General features: G+C 43.0%; 1 protein-coding gene across 3 annotated transcripts in view; it reads left to right on the plus strand.

Moving 5' to 3' along the window:
• The window catches only part of ATF6 (activating transcription factor 6), a 71,244-nt gene that overhangs the window by 24,715 nt on the left and 29,170 nt on the right, over positions 1 to 17,359 (plus strand). For 2 of the 3 annotated variants that reach the window (XM_062497328.1, XM_062497330.1), the window contains exons 11-14: positions 684 to 803; positions 2,237 to 2,342; positions 3,296 to 3,360; positions 6,026 to 6,140. In XM_062497328.1, the coding sequence (XP_062353312.1) occupies positions 684 to 803; positions 2,237 to 2,342; positions 3,296 to 3,360; positions 6,026 to 6,140 (406 nt within the window). The remainder of the gene's footprint in view (positions 1 to 683; positions 804 to 2,236; positions 2,343 to 3,295; positions 3,361 to 6,025; positions 6,141 to 17,359) is intronic. The other variant, XM_062497329.1, reaches the window with a different exon arrangement.

A 17,359-nucleotide genomic window follows, 5' to 3' on the forward strand; every position in this document is an offset into this window, starting at 1 on the left:
AGGAGCTACAAGTCTGTGGAAATCAAGAGGACTAAAGCTGTTACATTGATAACCTGTCAAGAGAGAAACTTACACTAGGTATTTGGTGATAAATAGTTAAGCCCTCAGGAATTGCTGAGAATGTTACGGATTTTTGTACTGAGAAATACATGCTCCTTTTCACTTTTTATCAAAACCAAGCTACATTCTGGAGACAGAGATGTAAATGCTCTCCACTCAGTTGTAATATAGTTTGTGGCTGCTCAATTCTCATATAGCATATGGTCTTTCTAACTGCATGGTTTTAGTGGATAATAAATTTAGTATTTCTGTAGCAAGTCATGCACAGCTCTGGAATGAAAAAGCAAGTTGTGTCTGCAGAGATCACATAGTTTGCATACTATGAGGAATATTTTACAGACTACATATTCTGTCAATGTCTGGTCTTTTTGGGAAGTGATCCAACATTTGCTAATGCTCCTCTGTCTGCCTTGCATTGAGAGCTGTCAGCCACCTTTGAGGGATTGACTGAGAACACTGGATGTTTGATAGGAATTGTTTCTCACCTGTTTCTGAGCTCTCACGGGAGCAGCTGTGGCACTCATGGGTCTGCTGGAGTTAGTGCTCATTCTCTGTCTTTGTTCAAAGGGTTATGAAAAAGTTTTTAAGGGATTTCTTGACGTGCTTTTGTTGGTTTTTCCCAGGTATGACCATTCTGTATCTGATAACAAAGCACTAATGATAGTCTCAGAAGAGCCACTGTTATATATTTCACCACCCCCACCCCCCTGCCGGCCTCTGATCAACAGGACAGAATCTCTGAGGTGAGCAAACACCCTGCTGTGAGCACTGAGAGTTCACCAGGAGTTGGTTTATAAACTCTGTGTTGGCTGAGTGCTGCTGGACAGCTGGGAATGATGCTGGTGTCCATTCCTGCTGTTTGTCCAGTACATGACCAGTGTCTCCTAAGTGTCTGCACTGTCCAATATCTGCTGTGGTACAAAGATTCACTTGGATCTTTGTAATCTTCCCATGGATTTAGTAATGATTTTCACCACTTTCTTTTCACACTGATCACTTGCAATAACCAAGTAACAATTTTCTGATTGTCTAGGGGTTTTCATGACTTAAGAGGAATCATTTTGTATGTAGAAATGTTCATGATATGGAAATCAAGTCCAGCTAAAAGCCTTTCCCCAAAAGTTATATAAGAGATGGTCTTCTATTCTTCAGCTTCTGATAGAAGCAGACTGAACCTGAAATTGCAGATGTTCTTTGTTCACTGTTAGAAAACACCAGTTCCACTTTTTCCATAGATATGAATCACTAACCTTACCTCCATTCTCTTTGTCCATTCATTCTCTCAGATTTATATGCCATAATTTATCCTTAACCAAGAATTTGCCTTGAATTAATCAATTTTTGTTAAATTTCAGTAGTCCTTCCAGTAATTTCAAAATTACTGTTTGTTAGCCAAAAGAAAGGACTGTATCTACTTTATATGGGAACACCTGTGAATCTAGTACTTTAGAGATAAATCTTAAAATTCTATAAGTTATTGTAATAGTAATCTTCAGTGTCTATGATGCCTTGTAGGGGCTACCTAGAACAGAGGCTAGGCAAGATTAAGAGAGGAAAAGCAGGTATTTGTTAAAGATACACCTTAGGCAGTAAAAGCCCACCCAGGGGCTATACTCAAAACGGGTCACGGGTTTTCACACTTTTATAAGTTTGGTTCATTTACATATTGGGGGTTAATCTTCCAATTACAGTTTCAGGTAATGAAGTAAATTGACCCCAAATTTGCTCCCCCCAGCTCACTTTTGTTTCCCTCTCTGGGGTTCTGAGGCAGTGAGGTGTCCTTGATTCCCAGGCCTGGAGAGGAATTGTTGTGTCTGACCAAAATGGGACAGCAGCAGCTCACACTGGATATGGAGCTTAGAGTTATACACTAAAGAGCTGCAGGATTACAAATGCATGAAGAATATAAAAGCTGGAATCCTAGGGCACCACCTCTATCTTGGCTAAGCTGTTGCACACCCCTGAGCTGCTGTGCCAGTGCTGCCCGCAGCGTGTGCTGAAGCTGTGGCTTCCCAGGCTGACCCACGAGCTGTGGGGATGGCTGCACATGTTCTTAGCTGTGCAAGAGAAGACGGGGGAGGTTCATGACTTAGAGCACACTCTGAGCTTAGCAGTGTGTTTTTAATTTCAAAAAGCCCTTCTGAGTCCATCCCTGTGCTTATCCATGGTTTCCCAGGCTGACCCACGAGCTGCGAGGATGGGTGCACAGGCACGAGGTAGAGCGCACACGGTCCCGGCGCCTCAGCAACAGCCAGCAGCAGCAGAGAGCACGAGTGCCACAGGTGGGCAGGACAGAACTGTCCCTGGGGCATCCCCCAGCACTCCCTGGGTCTCCCTCTCCCCTTTCCCTTGGCATCACAGACCAAAGTGGCTGTCCTGCCTGTAACCAGGGCAGCCAGCACTCCCCATTTTAAACTGCTGGGTTTGGTTGGTTATTGTGTTGTCAGAGTTGTGCTTCCATTCCTGCTATTCCTGCTCTTGGATTCATGGTTTTGAGTTTTTTTTTTTAGCTGCCATCAGAATATGCTCAGTATTTTCTAGAATGAAATCAATTGTTACCCTTTTTATGGCTTCTCTGTAAGGATAGGCAATTGCTTAATGGACAGAAATGCAACCTACAGCACATTTATCTAATTCACTGATAAGCTGATTGAATTTGTTGAAATATTTCTATTGTTTAAAGTTTTTGCTAGAGGGATTTTTTTTTTTTTTTTAAGGCTACGGAATTACGAGACTTGTGCTCATATTTCCCATTTCTTAAAATCTCTTTTATCTATATGGCATACTGATATCAAGGCTGAAATAAAGACAATGAATTTTCAAAGTATTTAAATTGATTAGAGGTAGTAAAAGCTTTAAAAGGAATTGAGCGTTGCAACGTGGGAAGTACTGCAATTTTCTAAAGAAGTGTTGTGTGTCTTTCAGATCATTCTCACTGGTGTCCAGAGCAGAATGGTAGAATATTTAGAAATTTTGTCTGTGGTACCAAGCTCCCTTTTTTGGCTCTGAATATTGACTTCAAATTTGGATGTATTAAAATCTTGCTGGTTGTGTTATTCCAGCTTGATTGCTGACCATTTCAATTTCTCATGTTTCGGTGGAAAAATGCACATTTCTGATGCAGGGCACTGATTGACCTCTGCCCAATTCTGTGTGTTGTATTTAATGTAGTGGCAAACCAAGGGAATGCTTATTGGTTTCACTTTGTCTTCTTTTCTTTTTCCCCGTTTTTCAGAGCTCTCTCAGTGATAAAGCAGATTCCCAGCTAATGGCCATGCCTTACACAGACACCAGTCTCAGGTAAGGCAGAACAGCTCCTTTGGTATTGCTTTCTACTTAATAGCATATTTTTTTACCCACAGGTGATAAAGAATGTCCATTTTCATCTTCTCAGGGTTCTTAAGCCAAATGCAGCTACTTTTCTTGTCCTGATTCTGTCCCTTAGCATGTAACTGCTCCTAATTATTTATATTACACTTAAAGGGACCCCTGTATCACAGCTCCACTCTTCTAGGGCCTTTCTAGCCATGAATTTTAAGAAAATCCTTTCTTTGCTCTCCAGAATCCCTTTCTAAACAGACTTGAGTGTTTAGGGGAAAACAGGGGGAATTACTCTGGACTCTCTGTGAGTACATCCTAAGTTTGTAAGAAGGTTTCAGAGTTTGTAAGATGGTTTCAAAGGGCCCTGAGTCTGGTAAGGGAAAGGTTTCTCTCACTGTCTTCAAGAGTAGAGTCATTACAGCTAGCACCAGATTATTATGATGAACTAAAGTACCATTGTGTCTCATTCGCATTGCGTGTCTCCATCTGCTGACTTTTCTCTGCTGATTATTGGGATTTGTTAATGCAGAGTTTCCTGATGTCCCCTCCTCATAACAATCCTGTCCCTCTTCCCTTCCCAGTCCTTTTGGTGACAGGAAGTACTGGACAGAAGAGATTCAGGAAACCAAATTTTTCTCTCCTGATCTCTCTGTGAGACTGTTTAAGAGGCTCTCTGCTTTGAGAGGGGTGTAGGAGCAGGATGGAGTATAGAGGGGACTTCTGGTGAGAACAGCACCTGAAATGATGCTGTGGGAAGTAAGGCAGCTGTGGTCTTTCTGTTTGCATTGCTGCTTTGAAAGCAGGATCAACCTGGGGGAAAAGAGCAAGATGCAGGCAAATGTTACAGAATACAGGCTGTCAAATTTTCATACGTCTTGACTTACAAGAAAGAAAACAAAAAAAAGAAAAAGCTTTTTGAGTTCTACAGGAAGAGGAAGGATAGCTGTTTTAACTGAACACAGATGAACAAGCCTCATGCCATAAGGCAGTTTAATATACCTGCTTGCATTACTCTTGGAAATAAATTATTTGGATTATTGGAAACAGTGTGCAACATCATGCAGCTCAGCATCTGTGGTGCTCTGAAGGAAGTGAGATTTTTTGAGGGTTTTTTTTCAGATTAATAATGTTTATATGAACAGAACCAGTGAGTCATGGCAGCTGCATGCTGAGGCTATCCTGGAACTGCTAAGAACATAGAACATATTTCCAGTTCCTCCCAGAGCCACCAGCTATGAGGTGCTCCATGAAATCACAGAATCACGGAGTAGTTTTGGCTGTAAAGGACTTCTGGAGATCTCTAGTCTAACATCCTGCTCAGGAATGGCTTGCTGGCCCTTCATGTTCTCATGAATGAGTAATCAAGCTCCAGTGAGCTGCAGTCTTTGTTTCCTGTGTGTGGACGTTGGGAGCCCATTCCTCTCGTGCATAGTTCTGCAGAAAGGGATGTGCAGAGGAGAGGTGCTTGTTCCCAGTCCCCCACAATTACACCCTCAGACCAGAAAGGGCTACTGGCCTGGCAGTCTGCTTGCCACAGGACTGTGGTAGCGGTGGATGAGAAGATGGTGACAGCCTGCTATTAACTGCTGCTTGAGAAAATCTATTGATGAGGGATTTGTTCCTTGTTGTATTTTAGAAACATACTAAAATGATCTAAATTAGCCCCCCTAGTTCAGAACCTGGGTCAGCAGAAGACAGCTTGGGAGGGGAGGGATGCCTGGTCAGTGTCCTTGCCACAAACACAGTATGCTGTATAAGTGGAGGAAATTAGAATGACAGGTTGAAGGTCCAGCTAATCGTTTCCCTGAGTACAGCTTTCCAGTGTGATTAAATAAGTTATTTTGGAATGGCATTGGGGAAGTATAAATGATAGCAGCATATGCTAGGAATTTCTCACCTTTCCAAGATAAACAGTGGATAAGTACCATGATTGTAGGACTTGCCAGTGTTTTGGCTTGGAATGGTTTAGAGCATCTTTTCCTTGTGTCTCATATATGTAAGATGAGAACCGTGGAAAAGATAAGCCAGAATTATGTGAATATCTTATTTTTGCTCTTGTGTCTCCATTGAAAATCAAGAGCAAACCGATGAGATGACCAGGGGGAAAAAAATCTTTGAGTTGACTAGAGGACACAGCAGGAAAAATAAAAATAAGTGGGTGAGAAAGAAAGTGGATTTGTCATTTGACTGTAAATTAAAAGCTTTGTTTATGCTTAACTTTGCACTTCTTTCAATTTCAGTCATTTGGACTCTTAGGAATAAAAGAAAATTGTTAAATTATTTGATATTTTATTTCAGAATGACATTTTATCCTTAAATTTATTTTCAGAAGTCATCACAGTTTTTCAGACACTTTAGGTTGAAACTTTTTTCCTGTTGAGCTAGCAAACGGGTTTTGCTGGCCTCAGAAGCACAAACAAAAACAAATGTGGAAAACTTTGCCATAGTAAGACCTTTAAAGCACCTTGAACTTTCAAAAAGTCCTGAGTAGTTTCATTGTCTTCACCTGTGTTCTGTATTCCTCATGCTTCTCTCAGTGGATGAAGAGTTGCAGTTTCTTTAAAAAGCAGGTCTTCAAAGTCATTGTCTCCCCGGAATTAACTGTCTTGTCTAAAATAATTATGTTTGCCCTTCCCTATTTCAGCAGGAACTCAGGGAATGAGCTGCAAGTGTATTATGCCTCTCCCAGGAGCTATCAAGACTTCTTTGAAGCAATTCACCGGAGGGAGGACACGTTCTATGTGGTGTCATTCCGCAGAGTAAGTGTGGTAGGGGGTGATCCTTCCCTCTCACCTTTTCATCTAAACCTGCTGCTAACAGAGGATGTTAGCAGAGGATGCAACAAGGATGACTTAGTCCAGATCGAAGGTAAATTTGTTACTTCTGAAAAGATGCTTCCCAGTGTCCTTTACAGTAACGTGGCCAGATAACGGTCTTTGCGAAACATGCCCATCAAATTGGGAATGGAAAGAGCTTTGCAGAAAACATTGTAGTGCCAGGGCAAGACAGCCCAAAATTGCATGAACCCATGATTCATGCATGAATTGCATGAATGTGTGTTAAACACACATTAGAGTTACTTGATAGGAGTACAAACCTTTTGTGCTTCTGGGTATAGGAACAAATGCATCCTCTGCATCAATTTTTACTGTTAACACAATGCCATTTCTATCTTCCCCTAAAACTCTTGCATTTGCAATTTTATGTGTCAGATACTGCAGCTGTACAGGCCTGTGTGCAGGGCCACAATTTTTCTGCTGTTTTGTGACTTGCAAGTTGACACAGATGAGCAGGTCCGTCTGTGCTGAGATGCAGCAGAAGCTCATGCTGCAGCTTTGTCACGCACAGCTTCACATCTGCAGTACAGTCAGTGATGGTAAAAGCTGTTAGAAAATGGAATTTCAGGTGTCTGATGGCACTTTGTGCACTGCAAGCCTGTTGAAGCCAGGACAGCTGCAGAAGTGAGAAGCTGGTTGGGATCAAGGCAAACAGTGGTTGAAACTCCAACCTGGAGCAGGAGGAATTTCTTCCCTGCCTTCTGCAGAGGTCTTGAATGTCTCCAGTGCACATTTGGCTGACCCTGGGATCTTGCTGAGCCTCCTGGCCTGCCATTTTGCAGTTGGGATGTTAGATGAGAATTGCTCTACGCATGTTCACACCCAGCTGTGATCCTCCCTGCAAAGCTCCATTTGTCTCCTCTTCATAGGAGTGTCCCCAGAGGTGTCCCAAGGTCGTGGGAGACCAGTAGTGGCCAGGACAGCAGCTCAGCCAGCTAAAACCAATTCTTGTAAGAGCACAGAGATAAGGAGAGCTAGTTTTAGCAGTTCCTGTGTTGTCAGAACTACCAATCTAGAGATGCCATAGGTACACAGGTAATACAGCCCTGTTCTACCTGGTGCACAGCAAGTTTCTTAATTTGTGAGGTGCACATCTGTAGAAAAGGTTCAGACAAAATAAAAATAGTGGTGCTGTTTTTAGGATTAAGGTTTTATGCGGAGTAGAAATGCGAGGTTAGTTTCGAGTCTTGGGATTACTGGGTTGTATCACAAGGCTGGAATTTTGTTACTGAATGCTTGGCATGTTCTGCTGTTCTTTCAGCTAGCAACACAAATACAGCCAGCACCAGGCTCTACATATCCTGAGGATGAGGAGAAGGGACAGGAGAATATAAAAGTTTTCCTGGAAGCTCTGAAGACAAAGCAGAGCAGTGTTTGTACAGTTCTGCACTTGGGGCCGTTGCTCCACCCCACCTGAATGCTGTACACGTCCATAGGTCCTGTTTACACTGTCGGGTTAATGACCTGGAAGTTGTCAGCTCTCGTTTCAAGTCACAGAGCTGTCCTTGGAAGCAGTGAGCCTTGTGCTACAGAATCCCTGCAGCTCGCTCTGCTCTCTTGCAGGGAGAGCTGGGGCGGCCTTGTAAACCCCTCTGTGAAGTTTATTTAGTTGCAAAGCTTTTGGTATTTCTGTTTTATGAATGAAATGTCCTCAAATAGAAGGCAGTTTCATGCATTACCTCATTGATTGTTTTAACACGGCCAACCTGGTCTAGCAGCAAGCTCTGCCCTGAGGCACTTTTCAATGACTTGCTTGGATTCCTTTGTGAGTGCACTAGAAAGGAGTCCTGCACAGCCCGAGGGGTGCCATCAGCAGGGCCCCAGCCTGGGAGGTGCCCTTTCACCTCCTCCTGGGGACTGCTGACTTGATTTTCTCTCGCCCACAGCTCCCCTTTCAGTGCTGATTAGGAGCTGGGAGGGGGCTGGTTCCTCCCCAGGGCCGTCCCACAGCTCACTTTTGTTGCTTGGCTTGTCCAAGTGAGGAGATGAAAGGTATTGTTCTCCTCTCTCGCTCTTTGCCCTGCAGACACTCCCCCACAGTTAATAAGCTGTTATAGCCTTGGAACATAGAAACCAGAACAAGAATCATACAGTTCTAAGTTGCAGGGAGTAGGTGGTTCTGGTGCAATGTGCTCCACGTGGATCTCAGGAGTTCCCTTCCACTGATGTCCCTGGATCCTCTGTGCAAGCCTCCCAAACCCCAGCATTTCTCCTGCATGCATCTGATAAAATGTCATGTTTTTGTGTGTTCTCACCTGCATTGCAGGAGCTGTGCCCTGAGTTCCTTGGATTTTCTAGAAAATGGGATTTGCTAGGGCTGCCCCTGCCTCTTATATGGTAGGACTCAGCCAAGACTTCTGGAAGTGCAGGGTTAGGAAGCAAAGTTCCTGCGCATTGTGTGTTCTTCTGGTGATGCTTGCCACCTCTAAGGCTGAGACTTCCATGATCTCAGCAAGTTTATTTTCTTTCCTTGCCTCGGAAGACTTTCAGGCCTGCATATTTACATTTGAAGTTTATGTGGATTTTTTTTTCTTTTTAAGGAGGAAAAAGGAAAGTAAAGTAGCATTTGGATCAGCTGAGGCCATAGAAGAAGCAGGGTTTTTGCCCTGGGTGTCTACAGAAATTAATTTGTTGCTATTATCAGCGGAATCTGTAATGTCATTTTTAAACACAAGAAGAGTCTGCTGCTCTCCCAGGCCCTTTGATTTCTGCTCTGTAATGTCTGTGATACCAAGTCTGCTTGATGTGTCCTAAAAGCCCAGTGGAGTGTGGATACAAAACCCCAGCTGGTGGATCTGAGGTGTTCTCCCAGCAGGGAAGGGACACCTGGCTGCCTCTCTGTGAGCCTGGCACCCACACAGCTCTGCCAGAGCTCACATCTGGTGTGCCAGAGTACTCAGGCCTTGAGATTGTTTCTAGAATTACCTGAATAGCTAGCTTGCTTTGAAAAGTAATTAAGTAAATCATTGGAGAAAACAAATCCCTTCCAATTTACTTTGGCCTGTAAGTGCTGCTTCAGATGCTTCCACCCTGGTGTGGTTAGGATCAGAGTCCCCAAAATTTGGAGTGATTAAGCAGTAGATTTCTCCATCCTGGAGGGTTTACTCAGTGCCCCTTTGATGACATCTCTGGAGGCTTATTTAAGGACAGTGACATTTTTTAGGGTAAGAATGTAATTACTGTTTTTAAGGAAAACACAGTTTAAAGCTTTAATTCACTTGGGAAGTTCAGGGGACTTCTGGCATTTCCTTTCACTACTTTCTCTATTTCAAAGCACAAATGTCTCCTAATATCAAAGTTTGCCACTTGCATTTGTTGCAGTGCATATAGAGTAGTAGAATGGAGCAAAAAGTAGACATTGAATGGTGATTCTGTTTCTTAGAGCAAGAGTGATGCTGGCCCTGTGGGAATCAATGGCAAAGCCTTTACCAACTTCTGTAAGACCAGGGTTTTGCTTTATAAATTTCTGCTTCAGTGCCATAAACCAGGGAGCTCCAGGGAAACCTCTTATTACGAAAGTAAATTTCTAGTCCTACAAGCCAACATCTGCAGTAAGCATTTAAGGGTTTCTCAAGTTCTGCAGACAATTTTTTGCTGAAATGATTAAGCCAGATTTCAGTCAGAACTTTTGTTCTTTCTTCGTTTGCTAGGAATAAAAACGTCTTAGTTTGTGATGTGCTTCTGTTGGTAATAATCCTGTGCTGTGTTAATTGTATTTGAGATTATATAGTTGTATTTGGTATGATCTGCTACTTTCAGGAGGTGAAAGATTTTATAAAGCCTGGCTTTGACCTGCTTGTGCAGAAGCAGTTTGCTGTGCTGCACACACTTCCGGCAGAAAGAATTTGAATGTATCAGAGAGCATGAGGCAGGTTCCAGTTCACTGTGCTCCTGATGCCATCTATGTCCTGTAGGCAAAACTGCTTTGTGGGAAGTTGGCTTCAGATGATGTTTCACAGCCAGAAATTCAGTCCTAACATGTATTTTCCTTCTACTTTCTTGCACTTGACAGTGGATGTTTTTTACTGAACATGGCGTTTTCTGCTGTTGACTTTCTTGTGGATTTCTGCAGACTGGGACGTGTAATTTGGTGTTTCATTCAGTTGAATTGATTAGACCCACATAGTCCTGCTGCTCTGGAGATAGAGCAGCTCTTCTGTATGATTGAGCCCTGTGGATTTGCAACTGCTGCAAGTTAACATGCAGATTTTGGAAAGATTTTACAAACTGTCATTTTTCCTGGGGAGCCTGACTTTAGCTATGCAGAGGGAAAAGGTTACTTTATCCCAGGACTGTAGGATTTTTAGATCTTGTCCTATATTTTATAAATGTGCTGAAAACAATATGTGGTGAAAGAACTGGGACTCAGGGCATAGTATCCATGATAAAATTGTCCTTTTCAAAGCAGAGGTTGCCCTTTAGCCTGTCTTCTCTCTGATGCCAGTTCTTGCCTCTCTGGGAGAACTGGAGGAAGCAAACATCGTGATTGTGCTTCAGCATGCCCTGGAGCTCAGTGAGTCAGCCTCTGTCAAACTACAGCTGTATTTGACTTTTAAATTTGAAAATCCATTATGAAAACCTCCTGTTTCCATCTAAGTGTTGATAGTGAAAATTAAGTCTGGCCTGTTGCATCCTTTGTTACAAATTCCCTTTTTTCTGGCCAGACTTTGGATCCCCGGTGTCCGTATGAAAACAATGAAGCAAACTTTCTTTCTGGTCTTTCTTCAACTGTCTTCCTTTTTGATATGGAATAATTTACGTAGGTAGGGAGGAAGGAGAGGTGACTTTGGAAGGGACTGGGAGGTTGTGGGGAGAAGGTTTCTCTGTGTTACTCAGCTAGGGCACATATTGCTTTCGGTAGCATCTTAGAGCTTAGTCTAAAAACCTCCAGAGAGAAATCTAATAGTCTAAAATCAAGTCTAAAAATTTATGTTGGTGTGTAGAACACAAATGGCCTCACCTCAGTCCTGGGATTCTCAAAGTACTTGTGTATGAGAACAACACAACTATGAGTTAGGGCAAAGGAAGCTCAAAATAAGTTAATTTAGGTTTGCAGCTAAATGCCAGCAGTTCTTAGGAAAGTATTTCTATCAACACCTTCTCCTGTTTTCTAGAAAATCTGTGTGTGTCATCGTTTGTCACTAGGGACATCCCTTGGGGAGCAGAGCAGCAAAGAGCTGTGTGTGTGCTGAGGAGAAGCAGGCTGAGAAGCAGGGGAAGAGAAGGAGCAGGCAGTGAGACACTCCAGGTTCGTCCCCAGAGAGGAGCAGCCACCAGTGGCAGCTGCAGTGCTGTGTCTCCTGCAACCTCCTGGCCCAACCAGGAGCATTTGCACCCCTGTTTAGGGGTGGGAGGGACCAGGACAGCAATGCAGAATGGCCTTTCTGAGAAGGGAAGCAATGCCTGCCACAGTGAGTGGGGTTTTGTTTCCTTTGTTCTGTTCTTAGCTCCTGCTTGGAGGGCTGCTCCTGCCTGGGAATCTGTCCCAAGGCATTTTGGAAGCAAAGTCTTAATCACGCTGATTTTTATCTCCTTGGGTCCCTTTGAACTCCATTGTCCTACAAATGAAGTCAAGAATGGATGTGGTGTTGAGGACAGATGTGTAAGCAGAGGCAGAAAAGTCAACTCGAATACATCTGATGTGAAGCAAAAGCTCCTCTTGGATTTTGTGTGGATAGTCTTGATTCGTTTGTCTTCTCTATGGTTGCTGGAAGTTCATGAATCGTGTTAATGCTGAACTTCTTTATATGTCCCAGATCTAACTAATACTTTGTTGTTTTTAAACTAGTGTTTGGAAGGACAGCATACACAGCAGATAATTATAGTGAAAATAAAATATGCCGCAAAAAATGTCTCCAGAACCCAAAGCGGTTGCAGAGAGACGTGATCAGTAATAGCATACATGGATTTAAAATGTGCTGCATGCTTGAGAGACACAGAGCTGTGGGCAAGAAGGAAAGGAAGAAGGCTGGGCTGGAAAACCTCTGTAAAAGAGCCACTGCTTATGAAATTGGTGCAGACACAGGCTGGAGAAGTATAATTGGGAAGCCTGGGAGGAAGATGTGATTATACAGTGGGAATTGTCTCAGTAAACGGAGTGACAGCAACATCTCGCTTAATGGGAGTACAGAACAATTGCTACCAGCAAAGTGAGCAGGAGCACAAGTTTATCCACAGACAGTTAATTTGTGTTCAGTTAGAGCAGTTGGTGAAAAGATGTAGCTCTGAAGCAGTTCCCTTCCTTCAGGAAATAACCCAAGTTCAATAATGCATTAATAACACTTTAATTTTGCGAGATAATAGTGCATCTTTCTTTAGTGATATCATGGTATTCATTGAAAGTTTTACTGGAATTATTCTGAACTGTTCCCAGAAGGGAATGATGGGCTCTTGCTTGTGATCTGTGGCAGTATTTAATTATGGGATCGGTGCTGACCGAGCCCTAACTGTACAGAGACATAAATGATATGTTCACCTCTAGAGCTGCAGCTGCCAGTGACACTGACTTGAGTCTGGTAGGAATGAACTGCTGGAATAAATTGAATAAATGGCCTTCATGCTACTTTGTTTGCCTTGAGTGACAGTGCATGCAGAGAGTACTTCAAAGTACCCGTACTTGCTTTCTTAGTTTGACATTTCAACAACTTCAGTACTAGTGATACTTTTATGTTAATTTTCAGTTTTTATATCTGACCCTCTAGAGTCTATGTGAAAGTAAAGCATACAGAAGAGAGATCTACCTTTTAGCGAAAAATATATGGTACACTTTTAGAGTTAATTCTGGTCAGATGAAGTTATTTGCTTCCAGTTAGAATTAATCCTTTTGCCAAATTTTTAGCTGGACAGCACATAAAGCTTATTTTATGAGGTAAGAGCCCAGGTGCTGTTATGAGTATGTGCAGATTATCATCACCTCCCACTGGACCAAATGGAACTCTTGCAGCTTCCAGGTTTTATTTTTTAAATAGCTGACACTCCTAGGACAAGAAGTGTGATAGAATTCACTGTACATTTTTATCTTTAAACTGGCTTTGAAACTGCTTGAGTGGAACATAAAACTTGTTTTCAACTTCTGGGTCTTCTAGTTGCTTGTGCTCTATATACTGGGATGGTGTTGGGTGTGAGAAGAGCTCGTTTTGCCTCACATGGCTTGCTCCTCATCCTGCAGTTGGATAAACTCCAGTTTTGCCAGCACATTTGATAGAGACTCTTGGGCTTTGAGTTAGTGAGTAAAAATTGGGAATGCCATGGGCTAAGCTAAGAGGTCCTTCACGCTGTAAACCACTCTTCAGGAAATCCTCTGTGTTTGGATTGCAAATGTTGAAATGTGCTTGCCAGCCTCCTGTGTGTTCAATAGTATTCTCCTCTGAGACTCCCAAAATGCACATTCCCAGGCTGTTCCTCAGCCTGGAGATTCTTAGGTTGAGTCACTTGTTAGCATCTGGGAGGCCCTTGTTTAATCTCCTTTTTAGGAAATCAGTGCCAGCATGGAGCTCTTCTCCTCTCTACAAACAGTCCTGAGCCCTCACACCTGCAGTTTTCCATTAGGAGCTCAGTGGGTCATCAGTAGGCAGGTGACTGCAGGAAAAGGTGGCTGAAAAGAAACCATTTTGCTGTCTCAGGTAATCTGGGACCAGCATCTCCAGAAGGGCATCTCCTTAATATCAGGGAAATAACAGAAGAACTGTGGGTTTCTCTTTGCTCTTGCTGGACTGCAAGAGCATGTTTGGCATTTACTGGCCAGCTGTAAGCCTTAACTCTGCAGCAGGCAGCAGAGGTGCTGCACAGAATCCAGGCATGAAGTTCCCTCACTGCTCAAGCTCAGTTTACAAAGTGCCAACATAGAGAAATGTATACAAAAATGAAACTAGACATAAGCATGCTGTCATTTGGAGAAAAGCAACAGATACAGCAGTTTGCTTGGTGTAAAATTTTGGCAGAATCAGGTAATTGCAGCTCTAGGAGAATAAGAGAAAGTATAAAGAATCATATTTACACAATCAAAGAAATTTAGGTTCAGGCTAAACACAGGTGTGGTACTGTAGATGCTGTAAAAAGGGTGTGAAGCCAGCTGGGTAAACAGCGATGTCATGACAGGTATTTCCATGTCAGGGTAGAGTTGGTTGGTGTTGGCTTGGTATGGCAGTCCAGGAGGAGGATGTTGCCCACAGCATGGCACTTGTCAAAAGGATATAAGAAATGCATGTAAAAAGCATGTATGGCCCTCAGTCTCATTGTCATGCACACATGTCTGTGAAGAGTGCTGGATATGCCAGAGAGAAGGACCTGACATCCTGTAAATTCTGGAATAATGACCTTTTAATCCCTACAGCACTACATCCCTCCTCTGCTCTCCTGGCAGTTCTAACCAGCACTGTCCAGCAGAATAGAACCTCTTCACATGAATCAAAACTGACACCCTTATGACTTAGTCTCTCTAAATCCTGATGGTTGATTTGAGAAGTTACCTGTTTGCTTATAGAGGTCACTTCCAGTACCTTAATTCTCCTAGACAAGCATCTTGGAACAAGACTGGTGTGGATTGAAAGCAGGAAACGGGAAAGAAACTTGTGCCTCAGCTGTGGCACCTTCTGTCCAGTTGTGTTACAAATCACCTCTAGCTGCTTGCAGTGCTTTTTCTGTTTGAAAATGCTCTGACAAAGCCTTGGTGCAGCTGCCTGGGCTTCATAGGAAGTTGCAGTGTTGAATGTGGCTCATCAGAGGAAGTGTTGCTATGCTTCTGCTCTGGCTTTCCCTCCCAGTGATGGTATGTGCAGTTGTTACAGGGCTGTGTGTGCTCTTGGTGTGCTTACAAACAGATCTGTGTGAGATCAGAGGGACAGGGGGAAATGATTTGCAGCCTGGGGACTGCCTGGAGTTCACATTGCCTTTGTGTGGGTCAGGGGGTGGCTCTGCAGAGGGCAGGGGTTCAGAGGGCAGGAGGCAATGGAAGGGAAAGGGAGCACATCCAGCAGGACAAAATTGCCTCAGGCTCTCTGCTTTTCTGTAGACCTGCACATTAAGAGCCTGATAAGGTATTTTTGTTTTTGATGAATTGAGGTAATGAAGAGAGTAGTGATTACACATATTGAGCTGGTTAATGGTAAGCTGAGTGGCCCTGCAGCTAGAAGAGAAGATTTGGGTTGGTGCCTTCAAGGTGCTCAGTACCTCTGATATTTTGCAGAAATTCTGGTGAGTCCAAGATGTTCAGTTGTTTTGTGTAGAATTAAAACCAGTACAATAGTAAGAAAAGAGGGGAGGGTTCATATGGAAGCGTAATTCAGGTGATTAAAAAAGTGCCCATGCAACTGATGTATTGAAATAATTTTTGTACATTATTTTGCTATAGTATTTGTCCAAGAGAACCCTGATGTGTGTACTCATCTAAAACCATTCATGTATCATTCCTCACATATTTATTCTTTGATTAGAATTCTGGTAGAGCCTTCTTTGACCTGAAAGTCCCCTGTATTTTGAAGCAAAAAAGCTGGAAAATCCAGTGGCTTGGTGAAATGTTGTCAGTGGGGCGTTTCGTTTTTAAAACCTACATTTATGAAAACAGAGCTGCTGTGGTTCTCTGATATGGTTGCATCATGCTTCGCAGGGTGTTTGTAGAAAATGTTGAAATTAACTCAAGACTTCTTCTTCCACGAGCAAAATGTACCTAATTAGAACAGAAGGCAAAAGCCTTTACTGTAGTTCTGAATGCTGCTGGCACATGTCAAGTGCACTGATAAAGGCTTAGGCTTGCTTAATTTGCAGTGTTACTCTCATACTTCTGTTTTAGTTCCTTAATTTCTTCACATCTGGCTCTCTTTCTTAAATCATTTCACAGATTGCTGTTGCTACTTTACAGACTACCAGGCACCACAAATTCTCAAGCACCACTCAAGGCTCCTTCTCTGCTAAATGGTGCCAGAAAAGCTCTTCTCAATTTTCCCCACCTATCCAAAACACCTCCCATTGTGTGGACTGGATTTCCTTCCAGAGGTGCCTTTCCTTATGCAGGTTTTAAAAGGAACCCAGACAACTCTGTGAGACAGCTAAAGCTGGAAAAAATTAATCTCACCCTGAGTGGGGAGATGAAAGGCTTTTATTTGATTGAGCTGTTATGTTCTAAATGTGGTGGGGAGCTGGCAAGTACTGATAGAAGAAAACATATTAGTCTGCAGGAAGAGAGACAGGCCCAGCCTGAAAGCTACAGCCTGATGTCTTCTGAGTGGCATGCAGGCAAGCATGTCCACGTTTTTATCTCCCCAGAGCTGACCTTTCCCTCTCTTTTATCTACTGTGGTGCCTGTGATCTTGCTAATTCAATTGCTGTGGCAGACAGGCAGTTACTCACATGCACGGTCAGGAGATGGACAAGAAATGTGATGCTCATGCACCAGTTTATGCCTCTGTTTATCCATTCACAGGCTTCGGAGCAGGATCCACATGAGCTATTGTCACAAAAGAAAGCTTTTTCTGTGCAAACTGCTGTTTTCTGCCAGCTCCACAACAGACAAGTGCAGGTAGATTGTGTGATGGCTTGTACAACACTATAGTACTCTCACACTGTTAAGAACTGATTATTTCTTTTCTTCCAGAGCTACATGAGCAGACCCCAGGACTTTTTAAGGGTAAAGAGCAGTGAGTCATTCACAGGATTTATCTCAGCACCAGAAAGAAGGGTTCCTGTTGTCCGTGCCAGTTCCTTGGCTGTGAGTGCTCAGGTCCCTCTTTAAGCCATTTTGCTGTCTTGGTGGGAAAACAGCTTGAGGAGTTCATGGGACTTTGAGGAGAGTCTGACAGTTGCCAGAGGCTGGCAGGGAAGGAGAAGGAACCCTCTTGTTTTAGGTGGTTGTGGGCATCAGACTGCTGAGACTGAGCCCAGCCATTCTGAAGTGCACTTAAGGTAGCTTGGGGGTGATAAATGAAGAATCCTCAGTGTAGGCATCCTTTTTGCTTCCAAGTTAATAATGTACCTTATATATGCTTTTAAGACCATTTTCCATCAGATTGCTTTCTTGTTTTGGTTTGATGGGTTCGTTCTGGAAGAAAATGTTAAGCTTTTATAATCCATTTTCCCTTATAAAATGATCTCTGTTTCTAAAAACTGACTTATGCCTTCCTCAGCAAGACTAGAAATTCAAACAGAGC

The sequence above is a fragment of the Cinclus cinclus genome, chromosome 8 (genome assembly GCF_963662255.1).
Source record: "Cinclus cinclus chromosome 8, bCinCin1.1, whole genome shotgun sequence".
Lineage (NCBI taxonomy): Eukaryota > Metazoa > Chordata > Aves > Passeriformes > Cinclidae > Cinclus > Cinclus cinclus.